The sequence below is a fragment of the Thunnus maccoyii genome, chromosome 19 (genome assembly GCF_910596095.1).
Source record: "Thunnus maccoyii chromosome 19, fThuMac1.1, whole genome shotgun sequence".
Classification (NCBI taxonomy): Eukaryota; Metazoa; Chordata; class Actinopteri; order Scombriformes; family Scombridae; genus Thunnus; species Thunnus maccoyii.
The window spans coordinates 23,502,516-23,528,893 of NC_056551.1; the positions used below are offsets into that span (position 1 = coordinate 23,502,516).

At 39.1% G+C, this 26,378-nt stretch overlaps 2 protein-coding genes across 8 annotated transcripts; both read right to left on the reverse strand.

Moving 5' to 3' along the window:
• Positions 1-902: 902 nt before the first annotated feature.
• c19h2orf42 (chromosome 19 C2orf42 homolog) lies at positions 903-8,294 on the reverse strand. 2 transcript variants are annotated; one of them, XM_042396196.1, is made up of 9 exons: positions 8,184-8,294; positions 6,715-7,874; positions 5,538-5,657; positions 5,256-5,366; positions 3,896-4,000; positions 2,878-2,985; positions 2,085-2,185; positions 1,826-1,988; positions 903-1,712 (listed from the first exon to the last, which is right to left on the reverse strand). In XM_042396196.1, the coding sequence occupies exons 2-9, from the start codon at positions 7,847-7,849 to the stop codon at positions 1,474-1,476; spliced, it is 2,082 nt and encodes a 693-aa protein (XP_042252130.1). In that variant the 5' UTR covers positions 7,850-7,874; positions 8,184-8,294; the 3' UTR covers positions 903-1,473. The 2 variants fall into 2 exon arrangements, with proteins under 2 accessions (XP_042252130.1, XP_042252131.1); XM_042396197.1 differs by lacking the exon at positions 5,256-5,366 and having other exon boundaries at positions 904-1,712; positions 8,184-8,292.
• A 2,199-nt stretch (positions 8,295-10,493) lies between these two features.
• Positions 10,494-25,047, reverse strand: LOC121885413 (nucleolysin TIA-1-like). Of its 6 annotated transcripts, none has more exons than XM_042394829.1 (12): positions 24,046-24,244; positions 22,112-22,208; positions 20,569-20,667; positions 18,454-18,508; positions 18,114-18,201; positions 15,770-15,845; positions 15,515-15,620; positions 14,628-14,726; positions 14,450-14,534; positions 14,244-14,367; positions 13,947-14,092; positions 10,494-12,608 (listed from the first exon to the last, which is right to left on the reverse strand). In XM_042394829.1, the coding sequence occupies exons 1-12, from the start codon at positions 24,069-24,071 to the stop codon at positions 12,470-12,472; spliced, it is 1,140 nt and encodes a 379-aa protein (XP_042250763.1). In that variant the 5' UTR covers positions 24,072-24,244; the 3' UTR covers positions 10,494-12,469. The 6 variants fall into 6 exon arrangements, with proteins under 6 accessions (XP_042250763.1, XP_042250761.1, XP_042250760.1 ...); XM_042394827.1 differs by having other exon boundaries at positions 14,229-14,367; XM_042394826.1 differs by having other exon boundaries at positions 13,947-14,095; positions 14,229-14,367.
• Positions 25,048-26,378: the final 1,331 nt, after the last annotated feature.

Sequence of the window (26,378 nt, forward strand, 5' to 3'; positions counted from 1 at the left end):
TATTATTGTTCCAACTGAATCACTTTTTGCTTGCTTGATTTTCTTTTTCTCCTCCTCATGGCTTTAAATGGTGAAAATTACATGTGAAATGTCTTTTTTGGGGGACATGTAATATCTCCAATAAACAATAAACAGATCTTTGCAAAAAATATGACAACTTATGTCCACAAAAAGTGAAGCACAGACAGATTATTCTGCAAAATATTCTTCTGAAACATAGCAACAACAATAACATACATCTCTGGAGCAGCTTCAAAACAGCCAAATCTGACTTTTGCCACAGTCTTTTATGTCATTTGTTTGTCTTATTTAGCATTTTAGATCTTTTTTTTTCTAATGATAAACAAGACTGAGAGTCTAATTCGTGCTAAACACAAAGTACAGCTGTCATTAATTTATTGTTAGTTTAGAATTGGACAATTTAAATTTTGACCTGCTGACGGCACTAAATGGAAACTTAAGGGATCACCACAGTGACATGAATGTAGGGCTGAAACTAATGATGATTTTCTCAATTCATTATTTGATTCGTTTGGTCAATAAAATGCCCAAAGTGACGTCCTCAATGTCTTCTTTTTCCCGACAAACATCCACGACTCAAAGATATTCAGTTTACTGTCATAGAGGACAAAATAAACCAGAAATTATTCACATTTGAGAAGCTGGAACTGGAGAATTTTGGCATTTTTTCTTAAAAAAATGACTCAAATCAATTAATTAGTTATCAAAATAGTTGGTGAATCATTTTCTGTCAGTCGACTGATCAATTGATGAACTAATTGTTGCAGCTCCACATGAATTTTATGTCAATCCATCGACTAGTTGTTGAGATATTTCAGTCTAGAAGTGGTGAACTGAAAGTCGGTCAAACTAAAAATGAAGAAGAAAATTCATCCAAAATATTTATATTTATTTTAATGAGAGGTTTATTTATCTTTGCCAATAAATAGACATTTTATCCATTAAATGTGTTTTATTTCCTTTACGCTTACATAGTAAAACACACAGGACAAGAAAGGTTTTTACACCTTGAGACTGTAAGAACGTTTTAATCAACGGATTTTAAAATGTTCTTACTGGTTGTGTGATCTGTGTTGAGTAAAAATGTTTACGTCATATGTTATAAAAATATATATATATATTTTTTCCAAAAATATGCTTCCTTTGTTTCTCTTTTATTTCCTTTATAGGTTTGATGTTGAATATTTAACTTTAAAGAAAAGGCTTTACGACTCAACCACAGACAGGATTGTCTAAAAAAATGCAGTTGATTAATAATATTCTGTATAATTCACATTGAGATTGATTATCCATACATTGCATAATATAAAATGGATATGAGTGAGTCTCATATGAGTCATATTAATTCATATCTGGAGTGCTTTAATGATAAACTGTCCCATAGAGGCAGTTAAAATCAATTATTGCAGGCGTTAACACTGATTACTGTATAATAAGGAGACTGAGCAGCTATCAGACGACTACCTGAAGGATTTCAACAGCTTTTGAGTGTTTTGTTTGGTTGGAGTCTGTCTTGTTACGACCTCCCTTCTCTGCCGCGCTCATTTTCTCACAATACTCCGGCTGACCGCTCTGCTGGTGGCCAAATTCAAAGCTAATCCTGAGCTCCCCCATCTGACAGCGAGGGAGGACGTCCGGGATCCACTCGATCACAAACGGACTCGCCTCCTTCTGATCTGCGGTGCCGGGTCCTGGCAGAGACATAAAAACAGAGCGATCTGTAATGAAACCTGACAAACAAGTGACATCACAGCGGTGCAGAAAGACTTCTTGGTGCTATCGTGGCTAAAAAAACGTCACTCACCAACTTTGAGGAAGGTGCGGAGCTCCATCGGTCGTATAGCTTGCGGCCGATCTGTCCTGTATCCCTCGGGTAGTTCAGGTTCAGGGGGAGGTTCGGGACAACGGAAACGCGAGTAGGAGCCGTCGACGTTCTTTACGAAACTCTGAGTGAGCTCCAGAGGCAACTGGTGGACGGACGGTGTGATGGAGAAGAGATAAAGAGGTAAGAAAAGGGTTTCAGCGATGCACAGAAGAAGATTCGTGAGAGAGACGGCGTTTACCTCGGCGGTGTCAAAGATGCGTTTGACCTGCATGAGATTAGTGATGTGCCAGGTGTACTTGGAGAAAGAGCCCAGAGGAAGTCCATCATTTCTCACAAACGCTGAAAGAGAGAGAGAAACTCCATATTTGTTTACATATTCAGCCAGTAGTGGAAGAAGTACTCAGATCCTCTCAAAAGAATAAAAGTATTATCAGTTAAATGTACTTGTATCAATAGTAAAAGTCCTCATTCTGCAGCAAAAATGTCCCTGTGACTGATTTATGATTATATATTACATTATTAGATTGTTAATACTGATGCATCAAAACATAAATCCCCTTTCAAAGGGTCACCAGGTAAATCTGAGGGGTCATGAGATGATTAATCGGAGAGGAAAGACGGAAAAAATAAGTTTTGCTACAATAATCTGTATTTATTTTTTGGACATTTCTTAAATTTTTGCTGTTTTTGTGAAATATTCAATAATTTTACATCTTTGGGGCTCAAACTGTTAAAACTATCTGAAATCTCTAATAGGCATCTGAAATATGACTAGACACAACTTTCTTTGTAACAAGCCAAACGGGTTGGTTTAATCTTTAACAATACATCGTAATTAATAAGCTTATTGTATGTTTTTGTGTGTAAAATCTTAATCTGCAATGTAACTGTATCTGTAAAATAAATGTAGTGGAGTAAAAAGTACGATATTCACCTCTGAAATGTAGTGGAGTAGAAGTAAAAAGCAGCAAAATAAAGTATGCAATGCTGATGCAATACAAACACCAGTAGTTCTGGTGATGTTGTCCCACCTGTGGTGAAGTTCGGCAGCCTCCTCTTCTTCGAGCCGAGCGACAGGCGATGCTGCAGAGCGTTGAAGAACTCCTGAGGAATGTGGTACACCAGAGGTTCTGGTTTCCCTGATGGAAAAACATCCACAACACCAACTTTTTAGTTTTTACAACCACAACCAGGGCTGCATGACATGGTAAAAAAAAATCATATTGTAATTATTATATTAGTGTGAATGATCACTTTTGCATCACAATTTTCATTTTCAATGGAAAAAAACTATTAAAATCATTTTGGTGTGACATTTGTTGTGGTTTGTACCAAAGAAACATCTTTTTTTTCTTGCATCTGTAGAACAAGACTTGTAGGCCAAAGCATCTCTGCAGCACTATAACGGTGTTTTGTCACATTTTACCTGCAACAAACTGCAGCTTCTGCGATTTGGATATTGCACTCGGCAAGATACTGATTTAAATAATATTTCAATTAATTGTTCAGCCCTAACCACAGCCATTCATCAGTGATATGTACTGTAATCAGCAACAATCAAGCAGTAGACCTGATGCTCACAGACATCAACAGACGGCTCAGTAGAGTCAGAGAGTGACAGAAGTTTCTGCTCTGTAAGAAATTAAAAACTTATCTTTTCATCTTGAATGAAGGATTCTCCGTACAACTTTCTACTAAAGCACTTTTCAAAGAGTTTATACATTTTAATGATTGTCTGTCTGAATATTTTATAATACAAAACATTTAGTATTGTACTTTGGTATATCCAACATTTAAATCTCCAGACTTTAACCTCATTAACTCCACTAGGACACCAGCGTCCGCTAGTTTTCCCTCTCTCTCTCTCTCTCGCCTTGCTACATCACACTCTTTATATCACAGTAATCAGAAAGACCTCTTGTTTACAAAAATATGCCGTCTCCAAATGTCCTTTCTGAAAACCCGCCTGGACCTTTCCATAAAAAAAAAAATAGTACAATTGTCATCCTGTGATTTGTTGACAATAAAAACGTGCGTTAACGACGTTACCATCGAACTGGTAGTGCATCGTCTGGTGGATCCTCTCTGTGACACCCGCCAGCCACTGATGGAAGCCCATCGTCACCGTATGCTCGTCCACAACCTGCGTACTCCCTGAGACACGCAAACACACACACACATTAGAGGATCGAACAGCACGTCAAACTCTCATTCATTATTTCTTTGTTTTTCTAGGTGAAACACCCAGATATTTAGTCTCTGAAGAGGACATAACATGCTCAATTCCAGGTCGTTATTTAGAATATGGAATAGATATGGATTATCTCTGAAAAACTCCTTATTTATCTTATACTGGTTGTTTGTGCAGCCCCTCAGTTCAGCCTCTGTCTGAAACAGGCTGTTTTAGCTCTTTAGGGCTCCACTCATGATGCCCACTCTGTTCTGATTGGCCAGCAGCTCTGCAAGTAAACAAACTATAATAGTCGGATTTAACTTCTTTTCCCTGCTCAAAATGGAAACTTCTCAACAATCTGATGTGAAATACGAGCGCGGGCAACGTGAACAACCCATGGAACAACCACAGCAACAGACTACAAAACCGCCATTTTTTGGGCATGTACCAAGCCCCCACTAAGTGCTCCTGGCTTTGAAGTTAATTTGACATAGTGGCCAAACTGTGGAATAACAACTTCTGGGGCCATCATGTGAAGCCACTGGTCCAAAAAAGCATTTTTCCCACACATGATCATTGGAAAATGAGCGGTAATGGTAAATACATTTTTCTGAACGTCACAACCCCCAACGAAATGATGCGTTTTATTATCAGAATTTGATCTATTCAGTCCAATAACATTTGAAAAAGTCCAAAAGAGCCGCCATGATTTGTGAGGAAGCTCACAGAAACATGGCAGACTTCTTTTGGCTTCATGCACCACTGAGCAACTTTCATAGGAATGAACGGGCAGTATCCAGCTCCTTAATACATCCATGGTGTTATCATGGGGAGGAAGTAGGAGTAATTTTGAAAACAGAGTATTCAGAGCAGGCTAAAACCCTGACTTTTGACTTGAAGGCAGCATTTTTGCATCTGTTCACCTTAAGATATCATATCGTAACATCATAACGGTATAAAATAACAGAAAATCACAAGAAACAACATGTTATGTCCTCTTTGAAAGGCCTGGGAATGTTTTGTGTGTCACAAATTAAGTGTTAAAATACTTGGGTTCTTTTGAGTAGTGGATCAGGATTAGTGCAGCAGGATTAGACAGAGGAATGATAGAGACAGAGACAGATGTCTAAGACGATGTAAAGCTCTTTAACACACAGACAGACAGATTTAAGCAGCAGTAATATGAAAAAGGCAGGGGACGTGGGCTCAGTAGTGAGACAGGCAGGGAGGTAGCACCTGGAGCCTTCAGCCCACCGGCACCAGGGGCTTTCCTCTGACCGGCTTTCCTCACGCCGGACGCTGACGTGCCCTCTTTCCCCACCCCAGCGGGAGAGGCCACTGAGGGGGCTAACAGAGGCAGGAAATTAAAGAACGACAGGTTGGGAAAGATCAGATAGAAAGAGAAAGGACAATGGAAGATTCAGACAAACATGCTTTGGAGAATCATCCTGCATTAATGTAGCGATAAAATTCTTTGTAGTAAATCTTTCATTATGATGAATATTATCATGAAACCACCAGAAAGAGATTCATCCAGGCGAAGTTTCTTTGCTTTGTGGTGAGAGTTGATGGGGTCGGCCTGCTGCAGAGGCTTCTCACTGGGACTTATTATTCTACAGGTAGCATTTTGCTGCACACCTGAAAGGCAAAACATAGAGAAAGACACTCTAAGCAACAAGCCATATAAACCAAATTATATATTAAAGGGGCACTCCACTTTTTTAAAGCATTAAAGAGTACTCCAAAGATTTAGCATTGCACTCCTACAAGACTGTTGGACTCATTATGGACAGTTTAAAAGCAAAAAGACTCAAAATCGAGGCAGCAGAACCAGAGATATCATCTTTTTACTGGTGCCTACATTACCCACAATGCAACTTTACTACCAACTGTTTATGGGAGATCCAGATGTGTTATACTAGTAGCAGCTAATGTAGCCTGAAACTGCAAACCTCAAGCAGAGATGAGGTCTGGTAACCTTACTTCATTCTTCATTTTTGTTTCCTAACTTGTAGTCTTCAGCCCCAACTGACGCTGACTCAAGTGACATCACTTGAGGCAATTTATGGAGCCACAAAAGGCTTTTTTCCACATGCCAGTAGTATTCCCCAACACCTGGAAACACACTTTGATGTGGAAAAATCTGTGGAGTTCCCCTTTAAGATCAGTTAACTTATTGTTGAGAGAACAACAACTTGTGAAAACAGTTGTATGACGTCGTCTGTGGCTCTGAAGGCGACTTTCGAACGTTTGGAAAAATACCCCATATGATGTCATTGTGATGTCATCATGGTTATTCAGCTTGAACTTGGAGGCAATACATTTTAAACAAAAAGTCTGCTTTACAAAGTGTAACGTTTGAAAAACATGAGTATTTACCAGGCATGGGCAGTGTAGCAAAGAATGCTATTGAGTTGCATTATGGGAAATGTAGGATCAAATGTGACATGTGACCTGTACCATTTTATCCAACTGATGGTCAGCTAAAAGAAGGAACTTGTGCTCTGGGAAATTGAACAGATGAAACAACTGATTGATTGATCAAAAATTGACAATTAGTTTGTTGCTGCCCTGAACTCAGCTTCTGCTGTTTCAATATTGACCACACTTCTTCTCTCACAAGTCCCCAAACTTCATGGAAGTGCAATACTAAATCCCTTTAACATAAAGTGAAAACTGGACTTGGTTACGGTACCACTGGGCGTGTAGTTGATAAAAGCTGCAAACTCTGAAGCCAGTTTCTCATCGCTTGCAAAGGCACACACGCAGGCGTAGAAGTGAAGGCAGGGTTGTGATGCGACCGAGCCGGGAGGAGGATGAGAGTTGTTGGATCCACCTGCCCCGTCAGCGCCGGGTTTACCTCGTCTGCTGCTGACCTGGCAGGCGCAGTGAAATACGGCGTGTTGCTGCTGCGCCTCTCTGCTTCTCCTCTCACTCTTTGAGACCTCAGACAGTCCGCCTGCACCGACGGTGAGATGCAGCAGGCCCAGAGGATGCTGGGAGTCTGTGTGGCACTTCACCACCAGCGTGTCTTTGGAGACGCGCTGCACCAGGGGCCCCGGAGACTCTGTGGCGAGCCCCCACAGCTCCTCCCTGGCTTGCATGGAGGCCTGCAAACCCTCCAGGACGGAGCTCTTTAAGGTCAGCGGGTTGGCACAGCTCCGACACTCTATCGCTTGCTTGATGTGGATGCAGAGGCTGTCGGAGGACTGTTTGGAGTTGGCGACCGCTGACTCTGACTCGCCCTGATTTGACCTTTGACCGTGTTTGCAAGAAGGCAAAAAGCAGCGGCCCAGGTTGATGCGGGTCAGCAAGGTGGCTCCGTCGCCGGTCGCTATAGCCGTATCAGTGGGGACGAGTTCAACGAAGCCCAGCTGCGTAGCCGTGGCTCCTCTTCCTCTGTGACACACCGAAAACACCTGCACGCCTCCGCTTGAGCCGCCGCCCAGGACTCCCCCTCCCTCTCGCTCTTTCCCACCTCTCTCCTCGCTGTCTATTATCACTCTCACCACCTCCACCGCTCCCTTCTTGCTGTTCCTCCCTCCCCCGGCCGAAGCATTTCTGAGGGATATCCCGCACGCCTTGTTCTTGCAGCTGAGCCCGCGGGTGCCGTTGTAGACGCCACACTGGGGACACTTGCGAATGCCCCGCAGAGTGGCCCTCCCCAGGTTGGAGAGGAAGGCGGGAGTGGTGGAGGTGGGCTTTCTGCTGTCTCGCTGTTTTGCTGCTAAGTTGGCCTGGGCGGTTGTCGTCTGCGGTGTGGATGGCGACACCACGCTCGATGAGGAGGTCACTGTTATTTCAGTCTCCATTTTGGGGCCCTCTGTCATAAGCTGGAGGTCAGGGGACTCAAACCTTGACAGAGATGAGAAAGTAAACATAGAAAGTAGGTACAAATTACATGAAAATAGTAAAAATAATCATAAAAATAAAATGCTATTAGTTATTTAACAAAATAAAATCACATTATTAAACTTTACTAAAATTCTCACGTCTACTTTAGTTATTTTTAAAAACAATATGACACTATTATAACAGTTTAAATGCTTTGTAACTGCATCCTGCTTCAAACGTAACGTGCATCTTTTTTTTAAACACCACCTGGCTCACACATGATGTTACTGCGTGTTTGTTGTTTTTTTAAGCACAAAATGTTTAAACTACCTGTGTTGAGCTTCTCTTTGGTTAAATTCAGCTCTGCTCTGGCCTCCAAAAACGTCTCGACCGTCGCCATTCCTCCTTACATCCCGACCGCCGCATTGCGCCTGTAACGACACTCTCTATTGGTCGGAGCGGGATCACGTGGGGAAACAGGGGGCGGCCTCTCCATGCAGCGCTGAATCATGGGAGATGTAGTTTATGTAAAGAAACTCGACCTACAGTGGTTGCCAACCTTTTTTCATCAAGGGGCCCTTATTTTTAGACTCAACTGAAGAACCCTGACGAACTGACATATTTGATTTTATATTGATGTTTCATATTATATTTAATGCATAATAATAACAGTGCAGAACATTAATAACTGTAAAGTTAAACCAACTAGTGAACTTTATACCTGCAGCATGTTTGTGTAAATATGGCAGTTTGGATAAAACTGTGATGCATTACAGATGAATTGTTCTTTATATTTTTAGACACTTTTTATACATTTATATACTATTATTATTATTATTATTATTATTATTATTATTATTAACTATCAGACATAATTTTTTTTTAAATACCCAGGTTGGGAACCAGTGCTGTAGATTACCTTCCAGGTGTTTTCTTGTTAATGTTGGCCTTAACAAAAGCAACAAACGTTTTAAAAAACACTTTGCCTAGGCAGATTAAAATGTGTCAACTTCCACTCTATCTATCTATCTATCTATCTATCTATCGATCTATCTATCTGTCTATCTATCTATATAATCAGGGACATAGCCAGGATTTTAGAAATACTACCACATCCCCCAATTCTGACACCAACATTTTGTATTTTTTTTTTTAACTTTTCCATCTCCATTTTTTTCTACATTTATTCAGTCAAATGTTCAGTTATATTTTCTGTAAGTTTTAGGGATGCAAATAACGACTGATGTTACAAATAATGTTTTTATTGACGTTTTAATAAGTCTATAAAATGTCAGAGAAGTAAATACTCTCATTGGAGAAGCTGCAACCAGCAAATGATTGTAATTTTTTTTTTCTAAAATGCCGAAACTATTATCTGATTATCTAAATAGTTTAAGATTAGTTTTCAACAACAGGCCACATTAACCCGCCGAGGCCCCTGGGACAAGAATGAGCTGTGGTTTTTCGGTGTATTTAGTAAAACCCACCTGAAACAATAAAGACCAATCAGAGCTGGATTTTTAACACAGAGACCTTCTACAAGATGGGCCCTCACCTTAAGGCCCTTCATTTTATATTGGTACAAAAAAACTTAAATAACCACAAACTATTTGTGACCTACTAGTACCACCCAGGAGCCTTCTGGCCCCCTGAAGGTTTGGGGGCCGCAGAGAAGTTACCAACTCTCCCGTTAGTAACCCAGCCCTGTTAACTAGGGCTGCAACCCCTTTATTTTCATGGCAGATTGATCTATCAAATGTTTTGTTAATTGTATATAAAATGTCAGAAAATAGTCAATTTAAATTTATAATGACATAACAAAAAAAGCAGGACATCTCCACATTTAAGATACTAGAAACAAGCTAATTTTGGGCATTTTTTCTTGTAGTTTAATAAGTTTAAGTTTAATAATTGTCTGTGTATTATTTCAGTTCTACAATATACTTTTCCTGTGAATGAATAAATGTCCAGGAAATTTTCTAGGAAATTACAGCCCCATAAAATAGCATTACAGTTTTATATCCTAACATTGAAGGTGTAAATGCTGCTTCAAAGCCCACTCCACACTGCCAGGAATTAAATTCTAGTGGACAAATACTGAATCATACATTTTGTAGTCAAAATTTAAACACGTCTAATGCATAACATTGGTCGCTGCAGCCCTGCATTTAATGACGCAGGTGTTTTCTTGTCCACTTATTGCGTAGTCAAGTAATTGTGCATTGTACTAAATAATCTATTAATCATTTAATTCACAAAAAATAAACATTCTTTGGTTCAGTTTCTCAAATTTGGGGATTTGCTGCTTTTCTTTGTCATATATGATAGTAAACTGAATGCGTTTTGATTTTGGACTGTTGGTCAGAGCATCTTTAGGACGTCACCTTGGCCTTCATAAACTTTTGACATTTTTTCATTAAATAATTGAATTCAGAAAAAAAAATTGGCAAATAAATCTACAATGAAAACATTTATTGTATGCATTGTAGGCCTCTACTTTAATATTGGAAATGATATGTGACTCAGCAACTTTAAGACAGCAGGAAGAGGACAGAAGAATGAAGACATTTCTGTATGTTTTGTTAAATCCTCCATTCTCTGTGCTGCATGTTTTAAATGGTTTTAAAGATGCAAACAGTGTAAATGTGAGCCGTTTTAAGCATCAGCATTTTAATGGGACAAAGCAAAAACACAAACCATGTTACTGAAGCATCAACAGAACTTCCCTTGCCAAAACATAGGTTGAAAACATTCTTAGGCACCGCCTACTCTTTGATGATTTTTGGTTAAATTAAAAAAAAAAAAAAAAAAAAGTAACTCGCTGATAATAAGGCAACACAATGGATTTTTCAGCTATATTAAAATGATGGTGGCCACAGTGCAAAAATTTTATCCTTATGAGGTTGTTTTTCCTTTATCAGTAAAAACAATTATTTAGGTTTAAAACAGAATAACTTAAATCATGAATTACTTGTAGATCTAAATAATTTTGCATTGCATAGCAACGCTGCTTCTGGAAGAATAAAATGATGCACTGTCTCTACTGTACATGGACCAGCACTGGACAGGGATGCTACCGTCAAACAGCTGTTTTTTTTCTTTTCTTGAATCCATTTCCACCAACCAGAGGCGAACACGCTTCCTTAATTAACATGTCGTCTTTATACAGATTCAGAACAAGTGAACAGACTGTTTGGTTATTTACATAAAACAGACTTCCAAATGAAATTACAAAAGAAAGTGGAATGCAAAAAACATAAAAAAAAAAAAAAACCTAGTATTTCAATTTTTTTGTGAAAAGATAACTTTAAGTAATTGTGCAATATTTGTCTGCCTGTAAGTAAGATAAGAGTGGCAGTAATCCCTGCAATTGGTTTTTATTTGAGATATTGAAAATCTAATTTAAAAAATAAAGTTGACAGTTGACAGCCACTTAATGTTTTTATAAACAAACATAAAAGATCTCACATGTCACATGATTCTATGGTGTCACTGCAACATTTCTTTATAAGACAGTCCCGAAATGAAACACAAAAAAAAAAAAAAAAAAAGGCAAAAAAGCTCTTTATACAATGTCAGCATTTTTAAAGTTGCTCAAAACAAAAAAAGAAAAAAGAAAATGACACTTTGTCTATTTTATCTGTAGCAAAAAAAAAAGAAAGAAAAAAAAGAAATATTGGCGTAGTCCTTTCTGTTTAAGGGGAAGATGATCTGGACAGTCTTGTGTGTAAAAGCATCAGTTCATGCACACACGTTAAGCACACACATTTCTGATCCAACAGACTGGAGTTCTCCGTCTGTTCAGTCCGTTCTGTGAGATTAGTGAAGGAGCGCTCAAAAATGTACTTGTTGTTGTTGTTGTTGTTGTTTTGTGGGTTTCCCGCTTTCCCTCAACCTGCCTACTTGTACTCAGTGTTTTCCTACATTTCACAGAATGACTTTGACAACACCCTGAGAACTTTCTTGGACTCATATTTCACTTTAAGTAATAGGTGGACAGAATAATGGGAGGAAAATATAAAAAAAAAAAATAAAAAAAAATTTGCGCGCCCCTTACTCAATACACGCAATGCATGACTATGGACTATTGAGTACTTTCAGAGGCAGAGTTGGAAGCCTCTTCTTCCTGTGTGACTTGTTGATTATTGGTATAAAAGTCTGCCCTTCCTCTTTGGCTCTGAGGGGCTGAAAAACAAAACCCGGTGTTTTTATTATATATATTTAATTAGTCGACCGTTTCTTCCTTTTAAACTAAACTGTAGCTGTGCTAGAAATATCTTGACACGTCATATAATTTACATTTGGCCAGTTATCTGCAGGCTTTAGAAAAATACACCAAATAATAAAAATGGGCCCAGGAATGAAAGGTGCATTAGCAGTAGCTGTTCTAACAGTGTTTAAGTGTTCTGGAGTGGACTGTTTTCTTTACACTTGCAGATTTGGGCAGTGGGTGAGGTTATGGGCTGGTATGATTGATCAAATGGCAAACCAGCCTCCCTAACAAGAGTATAATTTTTGTGTGTTGACAGAGAGAGCGCATATGATGCACTCCTTTCTCCAGCAGTGTCATCCTTGTGGCCTCAGAGGCTTAGAGAGGGCTACAGTGCGGCCAGTGATCAGTGGGTGTGGTAGCCGGCGGTGCCCATGCCAGCCTGGTTGGTTAGCACCGTCCCGTTGACGCCCTGTCCGGGCTCCACCATGCCTCCGTTGCTCACGGCGCCCACGCCTGTCCATCCGGCTCCAGCATGTAGATGACTGAAAACATCAGGCAGAGACGATACAGTTACACAAGTGGAGTCAGATTAAGAGACGAAGCAGAGCAAAGCATTTACATTTACACGTCCTGGAGTGGATAACTAATAAGATTTAAACAAAAAGAAATGTTTAAATGCATCCATGATGCATTGAGACTGATTAAAATCCAACTGTTAAAGCTCCATCTGGAGGAGATTTGAGACGCATTCAAGCCAGATGATGAAAAGGTGTAAATGTGTCCGTCTCAAAAACTCTGCTCTTCTTTAACCTTTTAGCACTTTGTTGATTGTTGCACTACTTTCTTGTTGTTTATGGTGTTTCTTATGCACTTCCAGTCGTTTCTTACTTAAAAAAACTAAATAAAACAAAAAAGCCTTCTGTCTAGCGCTCCCTCATTGCACTTCTACCTGGCCAGATACTTGAGAATTTGCACTCCAGCTCTTCTGACTGACTGTCCTCTAAAGCTTGATTGTCCTTCCTCACTTGTAAGTCGCTCTGGATAAAAACGCCCAAGGACAAAATGTAAATGTCTCCACAAGATGAATCTTTACTCCTCAAAAATGTCACTACAGCAATCTGTGGAAAAACCCTCTACAGGATCTGTCCCGTGTGATAACGGCAGCTGCCGTTGATCCCTCCTGTCTCATTAAAAAGTGACAGGAAATTGCAGCTCCAGCAGCTCATACGGAGGCCGTGCTGAGCTGCAGAAACTTTTATCTGATTCCTGATCCGTGGAACCGCTGAACGATCCGTGTGTGTGTGTGAGGGAGCGACATTAACGAGAAGCCATGAGGACGATACAGATTTTGTTTTGCTTGTAGTTCATAAATATGATTCATCAATGTGACTTGGAATCAGATTTGAGATCCGGCCAACGGAGACACATACGTGGCAGGATGTGGAAATCTGAGATGTGGAGCAAACAGTAATAATAAGCTGCAGCGACTAATATTTCGACATAACGAGTACTCTGATGAAGACATGCTTTATGTTGTTATAACATCAGTTGCTCTCATCTTTCCACATCCTGCTTCAGTTGTCCTGTCAGTTGAAGTATTAGTTTGAGCTTTAATTGGCTGATGCAGACACTCGTACATCTTTATTACACATATATGTGGCTACATGTGAATGAAAGTGTCTTAAATAGCATCTGGATTTTATCTGGATAGAAGATTTGAATTAAAAGTGGGAGAGCAAAGGATAAATAGGTTAAGAGAGGGGGAAAGAAACTGATAGTTGCATGAAGAATACCTACATTTTCAAGAAAGGACGTCCAATAGAAGTTTTTCACATGTCTGATAAGCAAACTGAGAAACATGACGTCACGTTCACACTCACTTGTAGCCCTGCTGATCCCAGGTCTGTCCATAGACTCCATAGCTCGGCATCTGCCATCCATTGGGCACGTACTGACCAATCTGCTGCGTGTTGCTGTACCACTGACCCCACTGGCTGTAGGGCTGCGCTGCGAAGCTCACCGTGTTCTGCTGACACACACAATCATATTTTAAGAGGCAGAATATCACGTTGCACCTGCAGCGTGCAGCAGCAGCAGAGTTAGGATCTCGCAGTCGAATGAAGAGACACTGCAGCTGCACTGCTGATAATCCTGGTACATACCTGTGGCATCTGTACCTGCTGTATGGGGCTGACCATGTCTGTTGTTTCTTTGCCCCAGTAACACTTAACGACATAGCCCTCTATGGATGTGCCATTGACAGAAACGATGGCATGAGCTGCTGCCTCATGGGAGTTGAACCTGAAGACAGAAGAGAGCTTAGACATTTGTGACAATTAAGCCTTTATAGCGTTAAATAAACGGTATATTTCAGTCATCTTACCTCACAAACGAGTAGCCTTTGTCTGGGAAAACACGGATTTCCATTATTTGGCCAAAAGGTGAGAAGGTCTGTCTCATAATTTGCTCTGCAGACAAGAAAACCAGCGTTAATATTTACATAATGTGTGAGCGATGCTTCTATAACTGCAGTTTAACCTTGAGGACGAACCGTGACTCACCTGTGAGACCTGCTGTGACGCCTCCGCAGTAGACGGTGCAGTTGCTGGGGCTGGACTGGTTCACCACCTCGTCGAAAGATAGCTGCTTGGTATTGGTTGCTGAAAAGAAAAAGATAGAGCAGGTTTTATTCAGTTTGTTCCCTTTTGTCCTCAGAATATTTATCTTAATCTCTGCAACTGCCTGCCTCTACTGTGCTGTACATGCTGCACTGTACTGACCAAAAACAAGATGTCTGGTGATGAATTAAGGATCAAATATATACATTTCATGCTTTTGGAAACTACGTGTTGGTTTTTAAGGTGTGTATTTGTCCTGTGAGACTGTCATGCACAGAGGGGAACAATCATAAAACAGGAAACATGAGTATTGACCTTTAACTGTCTTTAACTTGTCTGTAAATATATAAAAAATATTTTCACATTGCAGCAAAACTATGACGAACAGTTTTATAAATATGACTTTGGCATCTTTTCACTGTTAAAGGGAAACTTCGGTATTTTCAACCTGGACTTTCCCATCATTTTGTGTCTGAATGACTAATGGGGACAACCGGTATTAAGCAAGAGCCCTGCAGCAGAATATTTTGTTGATTTTGGCAACAACTCAACTCTCGCAAAGGTTTCAGAATGAAACTTTTCCTTCAGCGAGACTTGATTAGACAATAAAAAAACTGGATCGAGCGAAAGGTAAAGAAAGACGTTTTATTTCTCTGTAGGGCCCTTTTCATAATATTCCTGCACTTCCTGCTATGACAAGACAGAAATATGTGCAGTGAAAAGAGGCCTGACAATTTTTTTTGAAGTTTCTAATTTAGGTAAAATCTCCCCCTTCTAGATTTACTGAGTGTTAAAACAAACAATCTTTAATTCACTTCCTGTGAACTCACTTTCATTTGTAGTTTTAGGAGCAGGCTTCCTTGTGGCCCAGTTGGTCCTGATCTGCCTCCCCCCCAACCACTGTCCTCCCATCTGCTGTATGGCGTTCTCTGCATCCTGATTATACAGAGGAAACAAACAAAGTCCTGAGTCACCAAAAACCAAAATATTTTTAAAAAAGCCCCTAAATCTCAACAAGTCAACAATCAGAACCTGCTCATGTTTTTCTCAGTCCTCTCACACATGTGCACTACTGGCACACTTACCCATTTGTTGAAGAAGGAGACAAAGCCATAGCCTTTAGATTTACCTGTGGCCATGTCTTTCACCACTCGACAATCACTGTGGACAAACGGCCAACGGTTAGTCAAGAAAAATGCATTTGATGATATTATTACATTTATTATATTAAGCAAGATATGGAGGAGTTTAACAAGAGGCAGTGTGTTTTAACGATGCTAAATCTAAGGATCTGACTCCATTTACTTTATATTCTACATTTCATTTTTGTCCAAAAAAAATCCCATGAAAAGACCAATGAGTTGTTATCATCTACTAATGAGTATTGTCTGTGTATCCGAAGCCTGATGTATCTTATTCCAGAGACACAGACGTCCATTATGTTGTCCAAAAAACACACAAATGAGTCACACGCCGTTGCGCCGGGTGACATTTTCCTTCGTTATGCTGAACATGGGCGCTGTGGTTTTATTTTCAGTCGAATCCGACATGCATCGTCCCGCTGACATAAATATTCACTGGAGCACCAAATGTGGATTATAGTCCCCGACGAATGAATAAATGAATGAAACCTTTTATTGGCCCGAGGGGAATTTGCTTTTGCACAGAGAGCACAAGAGGACATCAAAAAAAACATGAACAACCAAACAAAACAAGCACACAGCACATAACAAAACATAAGCATCATAAAAAAACATCATAAAAAGCATTATTTTGGGATAAAAGACATGAGGTGCCAATTTCAGACCAAAAGCTCGTTAAGCAGCTGAATGCTTCATGGGACAAAAGGATGTGACGCCTCTTTTAGTCCACAATCCTGGACACACTGTACCTTCAGCCTGAAGGTAGAAGTGCATATTCAGACCATAAAGGATGCAGTGGGTCCGCTATGGTCTTGTGAGTTAAATTCATAGTGTACCGGTGCGTCATGTAATACTGCACATTTGTTCCCCGGTTATCTTGCCACCCAGTTTAACAAACCCGGTCCAGTTTGTTCTGGTTATGTATGGACAACGCTCCTCCACAACACGGGATACAAAAGGTCAATATACTCTGAATGAAGGTCTTGTTAAACAGTGTCAGCATAGTTCTTTCCACAGTTTCCTTAAAAAGTAGAGACGCCGTCGAGCCTTCGCAACCCCGGCGTTGGTGTTAGCATTCCATGTCAGTTTGCTATCAATAACAGTGCCCAGGTACTTATATACTCCTGTACACTTACGATGGTTATGTTGTTCATGATTACAGGGCACAGAGAGGAGTTTCCTCTGAAATTAATGAGAATTTCTTTAGTTTTCTTTGTGTTTAAAGTCACCAGTTGTAGAAGTGGTTAATCTCAGCTCTATAACTGGTCTGACTGTCAATTAGAAGGCCTATCAAAGCATCTGCAAATCTTATTATTGTACAATTATCCAGATGATATCATTTGGTACACAATGTGAGAGGACATAACCTTGTGGTACCCCAGTTTGAGTGCCGATGACAGATGACTGTCCTCCATGGATGTGGACATGCTGAAGTTAATGCTACTGGTCTAAAATCATTTAATTCAGAGGGATTTGTCTTTTTAGGTAGTGGGATTATTATAGAAGTTTTACATGACCTCTGAATTATTTGTGAGTCCAGTGGATAACTGCTCACAACACTTCCCTTGTGTATTCCCATCCGTTCCATCAGGACTGGTGGGTTTCCCAGTATTTATCTAAGAGAGGGTGCGTCAGACTTCCTCTGAAGTTACACATATTGGCGTACCACCATCTTTCCAGTCCGCCTTGGTCTAGAATTGGGACGGTCTATCAGTCTCATAATGTGCAAAAAAGCAATTTAAGTTATTGGCAAACTGCTGTTTGTGCAGACTCGGCCCGCTATGAGGTCAAGCCAACCATTGTCTTTATTCCGCTCCACACCTCCCTTACGTCGTCGTTCTTGAGTAGCTGCTCCACTTTATCTTTGTTCCCTCTTAACTTGGTTTATTTGTGTCTGTATTTCTCCCTGAATCAGTTTTCCTGTTCGTTCATTTTAAATACCTGTTGTTCTTCAATTAGAAGCTTTTTGATAAAGACTGAGCATTTAAAATGAATAACTTCTACTACTTCTGAATAAAAATGCATATTTACTATAATTTTAATAATGTTTGATTAAAACTACAGTGCCCAGCTGTTTAAGGAAATTACTAAATATTTATTTAAATATGAATCTATATATTTGAGACGTGTTTTTAAAGATTTGCATCTTCAGTGGGAACCTTGCAAAATATCGAGAGAAGGACTTGCTATGTTTGTTTTGGTCTTTTCATGGGATTTGTTGACAGTAATAAAAAAAACAAAAAAAACCCATAATTGCACACTCCAAGTATCATGAGGATACACTTACGATATTTTCCCAAATGGAGCAAAAGCTGCTTTTATGTCATCTGTGGTAATTTCAGGACTTAGATCCCCAACAAAGACATGGAAGTGACCTAAAAAAAACAAACATTCACATTACAGTTCATAAAAAACAAGTCATTTAACACGATAAAAACAATTCTTGGGATACTGATGGGTCACATTTATGAGTCATTAAGATATGGTCAAAACATTTTCCATCCAATCAATCAGAACGGCAGCATGTGTTTAGTGAGACCACATTTTCCGAGAAGAAAAGAAAAGAAAAAAAACAAAAACATGTAGCCTTGTGATATTATTTTTACTACTTAAGACAAACTACTCACTGCTTGTGTCTTTCTTTTGGCTGGTTGGCGTCGTGGCCCAGTTGACCTTGACCTCCTGCAAGAGAGACAGACGTAGAGAGCGAGGAAGAGGAAAAAAAAAAGGTGAGAAGTGAAGAACAATTGCAAAAGGGAGGAAGGTGCTTTTTTTTCTTTTGATTAGAGGTCTTTGTCACACACCAGTTTTACTTCTATTGTCACATTTTGTGATTGAGAACTTTTTTTTTTTTTTTTTTTAAATAAGGAGGCCTCTGTATGCCAGCAGTACAAATCGATTCATCCATTGTTATTATCTAATTTTACATACCTTTGCATACATTTAATACACAGTAAAATACAGTGGAGAATATAAAGGGATATCAAGATTTCACCTTCACAATGAGGAACATTTCAGTCTCAGTCTAGTACAAATTTGGAGCAAAACTGTAGGAAGTAAGGTCCAAATAACAAGGGACTTACAAACAAGTGATTTTTACGAACTTGTTATACTCCTCAAATGGTCCTTCAATACCTGTTGAGGATAAAATATTTTCAACTGAATGTATTTTTCTGGAAGTTGCTCTTATGTGGATTCTATGTGGAAATAACTTTGCAAAAGAACACAGCAGTAAAGACGGAGGGGAGGGGGGGGGGACAGAAGAGCATTAATTAAAAAAGTAGATCAAAGAACGTTAACATGTAGCATGATTACACAGCAGGGCCACATTAAAGTCATTCATACACAGATGGAAACTCACTATTAGGAAAATCTTCATTAGAAAACAGAGACAGCATGGAGCATGAAGTGACAAAAAAAACAAAAACAAACCCAAACAGCATTTTATTTACACCTGCAAATGCACAATGTAATTCACACCGACTTGTCAGTTACCTTTATTAAAATCCTGCATGTAAAGTTTATGATATTCAGTGTGTTTGTTGAAACTGTGTGCACTATGAAAACCACATCTGGCCGATGGAAAGTCAAATAATTGAGGTTTTTTTTACAATGATTTCAAAACCTAACTGGTCAAATTGGTCTGAAATTAAAAATAAATTGGCTGAATAATAGAAAACTTGATCATGAAAAGATTAATCTGCAACTATTTTGATTACAAACTAATAGTTTTTGTTGTGTTTTTTTTAAAGTAAAAATGCCAAAAAGTGACTCCAGATGCTCCAATGTTTTTAGACTGTTTGTTGGATAAAATAAGATACTTGAATATTTCTGTATGTATGTAACTTTGGCTTTTTCAATGTTTTCTGACATTTTATGGACCAAACAATCTATTAATGAGGAAAATAATAATAATAATCATTAGTTGCAACCCTACTGAACTCTGATGGATTGATTTTTATATTTTAAAAAAGGAGAAAACGCAGTACAGAAAATGTTTAAACATTTGATCTACATTAGAGCACAAACTAATCCGATATTATGAGACTATTGTGATATTACAACAATCAATACTTTTGACGTTTTCATAGCTTCTGTGGCGACGCCAAACTGAAGCACTGGTCTAAATTACAAATCATATTACATTTAATAATCTGCGTCAGTCTGAATGCTCTCATGAGGAGTCCTACACTGACTTTGCTTTTTTTCTTCTGAGTAATATGAAAAAGGAAAAAATACATTTTCACAATCTTTTAGCCTCTTTAACCTGCATAACTGTGAAACGGAAAAACCCATCAAGCGGCAGACTTTGCTACACCAATCTAGTAATTTATAGACTGATTACTTTGGTTACCATTACGGCTTTCGTGTTTTGAATACATGGCAATGACTCCATGTTCTATATACTGATTTGTGTTAATACCACAGCACGAAACGAGGAAAACAATTACAAAGCGATAACCTAACACTTAAAGACATTTTGCTTTTAGCATTCTTATACTTCCCAGCAGTAAGATTACAAAGATCAGTGTCTGGCGTTCCCACCCGGTCATTTTAAATTGTGCACAGATGAAAAATGTGCACAGGGGAATAAAACAAATTAAGTGAAGTGGAGCAGGAGCAGGAAAAGGGCAGTAAGATAAGGTTTTAACAAGATTCAAGTTTTTCCAGCTGTTTTCATTTCGACCCTGCCCACCCAGCCTTGCCCTAAGTTGACTCACCCAGGAGATATGATAGCTTACCTTACCCAGTATTTTCCGACCATTCATGGCTGCAATTGTGGCAGTGGCATGTCTATGCTCATAGAACTCCACAAAGCAGTACGGGTCATGACCTGCTGTCTGAAGTGGACAAGAAACACAAGTGTTAAGTCAATGTGGCGGTTAAAAAGTTTCTTCCCCCAGGCCTTGGTAAATGTAATGATGTCATCATTTAGCATTAATAAAAATGGGAGGTCATGATACTATTGGACAAAATTAGCGGTGAATCAACAGGATGAACATCAGAAGAGGTGAGTAAGCGACTAGACCTGGACTGGGTTGCAGCAGCTGTTCGTAAATCCATCACTAAGTTTGTGCGTAAAGTCCCTTTTAAATCCTTAATAGAGCTGCAACGATTAGTCAGATTAGGCAAGTTAATTGGCAACTATTCTGATAACCAATCAAGCAAAATCATTAAAAACAGATGAGTCCAGCTTCTCAAATGTGAGAATTTGATGCTTTTCTTGATACTGTCATTATAGTAAATTTAATATTTTAGGGTTTTTGACTGTTTGTTGGACAAAACAAGACGTCAACATGTGCTTTAGGACATTGTGATGGACAATTTTTTGCTGTTTTTGCTGCTGAATAATCGGGTAAATAATCAGCAGATTAGTCGATCATGAGAACAATCGTTGGCGGCAGCCCTGGTTCTTAGTAACTACTAACTATTTTCAAACTGGTGATTTATTAAATCAGGTTGCACCATTAAAAATTAAGAAATGTCTCATCTAGTAAACACTTTGGTAATGTGTAAATCAGTTGCTAGGAAAACATCCGTAGAGCTGTCCAACAAAAGACAACCAACTATGTAAGAACAGCACAAAATGTAACATAACTTCCAAAAAATAACAGTCTTGGGGGGCAAAAGATAAACTTAACTGTTAATCCTTTGTGAATGTAGGTGTTAGTTTATTTATATCTGCATACCTGAAGAAATACGTGTGTTTTAGAGCTAGTTTTATTTATGCAGTTCACGGTGAAAAGGAAATATCTGATTAAGTAACTAATCAACGTTATTTGGTCATTGAATGTGATGTTATTGGCATAATGTTTAATAATTTGAGGTATATTGTGTCTTTCTGTGAAACGTAAAGTGTCAGATCAGATATGTTGACCGATATTCTATATCATCTCTTTTACTCTTCAGTCTAAACGGGTCATAAATTAGCAAGTTAACAATAGTTTTGTTGGTTAATTTGTGTAAATATTTAGCAACAATTAATCACTACAGAAGAACTAGTTCGTGTGGTGTGACCGGTTTTAATTTAACGATGTGTAAATTTCCACTTGACCTAGAATAAACAGTTATAACGAGGCCAAGTTTAAACTTGTGAACAGCTGGTGCAACCGGCAGATAACAGGAGAGGAGAGCAAGGTGTTGATCTATGAATTCTCAGGAAGAACACTGTTGTACAATAGTTAGTTACATTTTACTGCCAAAGAGGCATGTTGTGGCCAAAGTATTTGCTCAAGTAAGAGTGCAACAGCAACACTGAGTGAAGAAGATGACTAATGAACTCACATCTACTATCATTTTACAGCTCTTGCAGGGTCCAATCTGGCCAAACAACTCCAAGATGAGGGCTTCTGTCACGTCCCGAGACAGATTCCCCACATACCTGCACACACACACACACACACACACACACACACACACACACACACACACACACACACACACACAAAGACAGATAACACAACAGCAGTACCAATTACTGATTAGTTTCTACAACGTGCCACAGAGTGACATGTTATGTTTTTGTGTGTGCTGAAGCAGAGGCAAGACTTCTCTCCAGCTAATACTATGGTTGAAAATCCATATTTAGACGTTCAGGCTGCTCTTCTTCTTCGTTGGTCTCCACTATAATACAACTTGCTGCTGTTGTTGTCCAGCAGTGCTGTTAAAATTTGACCAGTGGCATTTGGGAACACAACAAAAAGCAGTGTGTAGTCGGGGTCACATTTCAGATGTCTATGAGTTGTTAACAGCTCCACCAAATAGTGATTTTTCCCTCTAAACTTCTCACATGCTTTCATTTCAATAAATGTTCAAATGATCCAATATTGCACCAAAAATATTAATATATTAGAGAAACAGTCCAAAAACTGGAAACAGATTCATGTATCAGAATTTTGTTTTTTTCTTCTTTTCTCTCCTGTTAATCATCTCATGACCTCTCAGATTTATCTGATGACCATTGGGAGGGGCCCGACCTCTAGGTTGGGAATCACTGGACTAAACTAGCTAACTGTATATTAAGTAGTTCAAACCAGCTCCACCTCCAGCAGCTACAACAGTAACATGCTGCTTGTCATAAATAATAATATATCAGTCAGAGGGACCAAACAATTACGTTTACTACAATACTTTAACTACATTTTGCTGCTAATACTTGTGTACTTTTACTTAAAAGTAGAATTTTTACTAGTAATGGAGTATTTTTACATTGCTGTGTTTGTACTTTTACTTAAGTAAAGGATCTGAATGCTTCTTCCACCACTGAATAACCCAGATACTTGAACCAGGCAACTTGCAGATTTCATGTCAGAAGTGGTCAGGATTTGGGATAAAGCCAGCAGGGGGTCCACCTTTGGGATCCAAGTAAATGCAAAGTCTCAAGACAATGAAATCTGAGGGCTGCTGATCCCCAGTGATCCTGTACTCTGCGTTTATTAGTCAGCTCTTCAGCCACAACATAAAGAGTGTAGCTAGGCATAGGAAACATTGTTGAAATCTCAGCTACTGACCTTGTTTTACCTTACTGGTGGCTTTAAATAGCATCCAGCTAATCTTACCCAGGTAATAAAGATAACCTATTTTCGACATTTGCAGTAGCTTTAAGTTCTGTTCATATTTAAGGAGGTTGCTGCTAATAAAACTTCAAAAAAACCTGTACATACATAGGCCTAATGATTTCTCTCGCCCCCAATATACATGCTTTTCTCAGGAGGAGCGTTATGGAGGTAACGGCAAACCAAACTCCATTGAAAAAAACGGTAATTTCATTTTTCTACTGTTTTTTCTCCTGTTTGTCGTCAAACATACTGGCGGAGTAGAAACGTGGCTGATACATTTGACTTCTCTGTTTCACCCGGCATACACAAAACACACAAAAACAAGTGTTTTAGTAATGTTTCGTCTTTGGGAAACGACGCGTAGATGTTGAGATTTTTCTGGAATTAGCGAGCTAACGTTAGCGCCGCTCGGTTGATTTAACCAGTAGTTAAGATTATTACGACTGAAAACATGTCTTTACTTTTATCCAGGTCGTGTTACGTTTAGTTTACAGAAAGCCTGCATATACACGCAATGTAAATGATTGTTTTCTAGCGCAGTTTTTTTGTATCAACCGTCTTCACAGCAGAGAAAGAAGCGTTTTTGTAATTGAAGTAACGTTAAGGAGCTGCCGTTATGTGACGAAATTCAAGCTAGCGGTAACGCAGACACACACTTACAGGGTTTTGGGCTGGTCATCGTCCATTCTGCTTAACTTGCTGGCCGAGAACAAGTCGCAACCCTGAGAGCAAATCCACGACTGTCGCGGGCAGCTGCCGGTGACACTGTCAAGTTATTTTATTGCGCAGTATGAAGTGATTTGCCACCGCTGTTAGCTCCAGAGTGAACAATGGGCAGCCGACAAAGATGGCGGAGCGACCGGGGCCGACACGCATGCGCAATAGTTCAGCCAAAGGCAATTTCTGGGCAATCTTATTGCAAAACACTGACAGCTGGAAATTACAATACATCACATTTAATAAACCACATATACAGTGATGGGAAGTGACTAAGTACATTTACTCGAATGTGAGGTACTTGCACTTTACTTGAGTATTCCCATTTTATGCTACTTTATACTTCCACTCCACTACATTTCAGAGGGAAATATTGTACTTTCTACTCCACTATATTTATTTGACCGCTTTAGTTGCTTTTCAGATGAAGATTTGACACAATGGATAATATAACAAGCTTTTAAAATACAACACATTGTTAAAGATGAAACCAGTAATTTCCAACCTTTTTGGCTTTTGACGTCTTACAAAAAGCAGTGTGTAGTCGGGGTCACATTTCAGATGTCTATGAGTTGTTAACAGCTCCACCAAATAGTGATTTTTCCCTCTAAACTTCTCACATGGTTTCATTTTAATAAATGTTCAAATGATCCAATATTTCAGAGAGCAAGGTGTTGATCTATGAATTCTCAGGAAGAACACTGTTGTACAATAGTTGATTACATTTTACTGCCAAAGAGGCATGTTGTGGCCAAAGTATTTGCTCAAGTAAGAGTGCAACAGCAACACTGAGTGAAGAAGATGACTAATGAACTCACATCTACTATCATTTTACAGCTCTTGCAGGGTCCAATCTGGCCAAACAACTCCAAGATGAGGGCTTCTGTCACGTCCCGAGACAGATTCCCCACATACCTGCACACACACACACAAAGACAGATAACAGACCAGCAGTACCAATTACTGATTAGTTTCTACAAGGTGCTACAGAGTGACATGTTATGTTTTTGTGAGTGCTGAGGCAGAGGCAAGACTTCTCTCCAGCTACTACTATGGTTGAAAATCCATATTTAGACGTTCAGGCTGCTCTTCTTCTTCGTTGGTTTCCACTATAATACAACTTGCTGCTGTTGTTGTCCAGCAGAGCCGTTAAAATTTCACCAGGACAGTTGTGGCATTTGGGAACGCAACAAAAAGCAGTGTGTAGTCGGGGTCACATTTCAGATGTCTGTGAGTTGTTAACAGCTCCACCAAATAGTGATTTTTCCCTCTAGACTTCTCACATGCTTTCATTTCAATAAATGTTCAAATGATCCAATATTTCAGCAAAAATCAAAGACTAGAGCAAAAGTCCAAAAACTGAAAACAGATTCATGTATCAGAATTTTGTTTTTTCTTCTTTCCTCTCCCATTAATCATCTCACAACCCCTAAGATTTATCTGGTAACCCTTTGGAGGGGCCCGACCCCCAGGTTGGGAACCACTGGACTAAACTATCTAACTGTATATAAAGTAGTTGAAACTAGCTCCACCTCCAGCAGCTAGAACAGTAACATGCTGCTCTAACACTGATGCTTCACTATTAATAATCTAATGATGTCATATATAATAATATATCAGTCAGAGGGACCAAACACTACTTTTACTGCAATACTTTAACTACATCAAGCTCATAATACGTAAGTAGGAATTTTCATGCAGGACTTTCACTTGTAATGGAGTATTTGCTGTATTGGTACTTTTACTCAAGTAATGGGTCTGAATACTTCTTCCACCACTGCATCAGCATATATATACATGTTAATTCACCAATAAAAAGCCTCTTTTTTCCTATTTTCCATAAAGAATGTAAGCTGTACTTGAAGACTGTTAAATCTGTTAAATCACAATTGTTTTCAAGTCTGTCTTAAAACAACAGTCAGGAGCCCAAATCAACATCGAAACATGTATTTCTTGCTGTAATCATTCGTCCTGTTCATACTGACCATTAGAAGATCCCTTCATAATGTACTTATAATGTAAGTGATGGAGGCCAAAATCCACAGTCCTCCTTCTGTGCAAAAATGTATCAAAAAGTTTATCCGAAGCTAATATGAAGCTTCAGCGTCCAAATGAGTCAAATCAAGTAGATATATTTCAACAGTACAGTCTTTTTAGTGCCAAATTCCCCCTTTTTGTTACTATACTTCCGCCACAGCTCAACAGGAAAACACTGTCTGAGGAAACACAAAGAGGGAATTTGATGCTAAAAAGATTGTAAATGTGGCAGATATCCA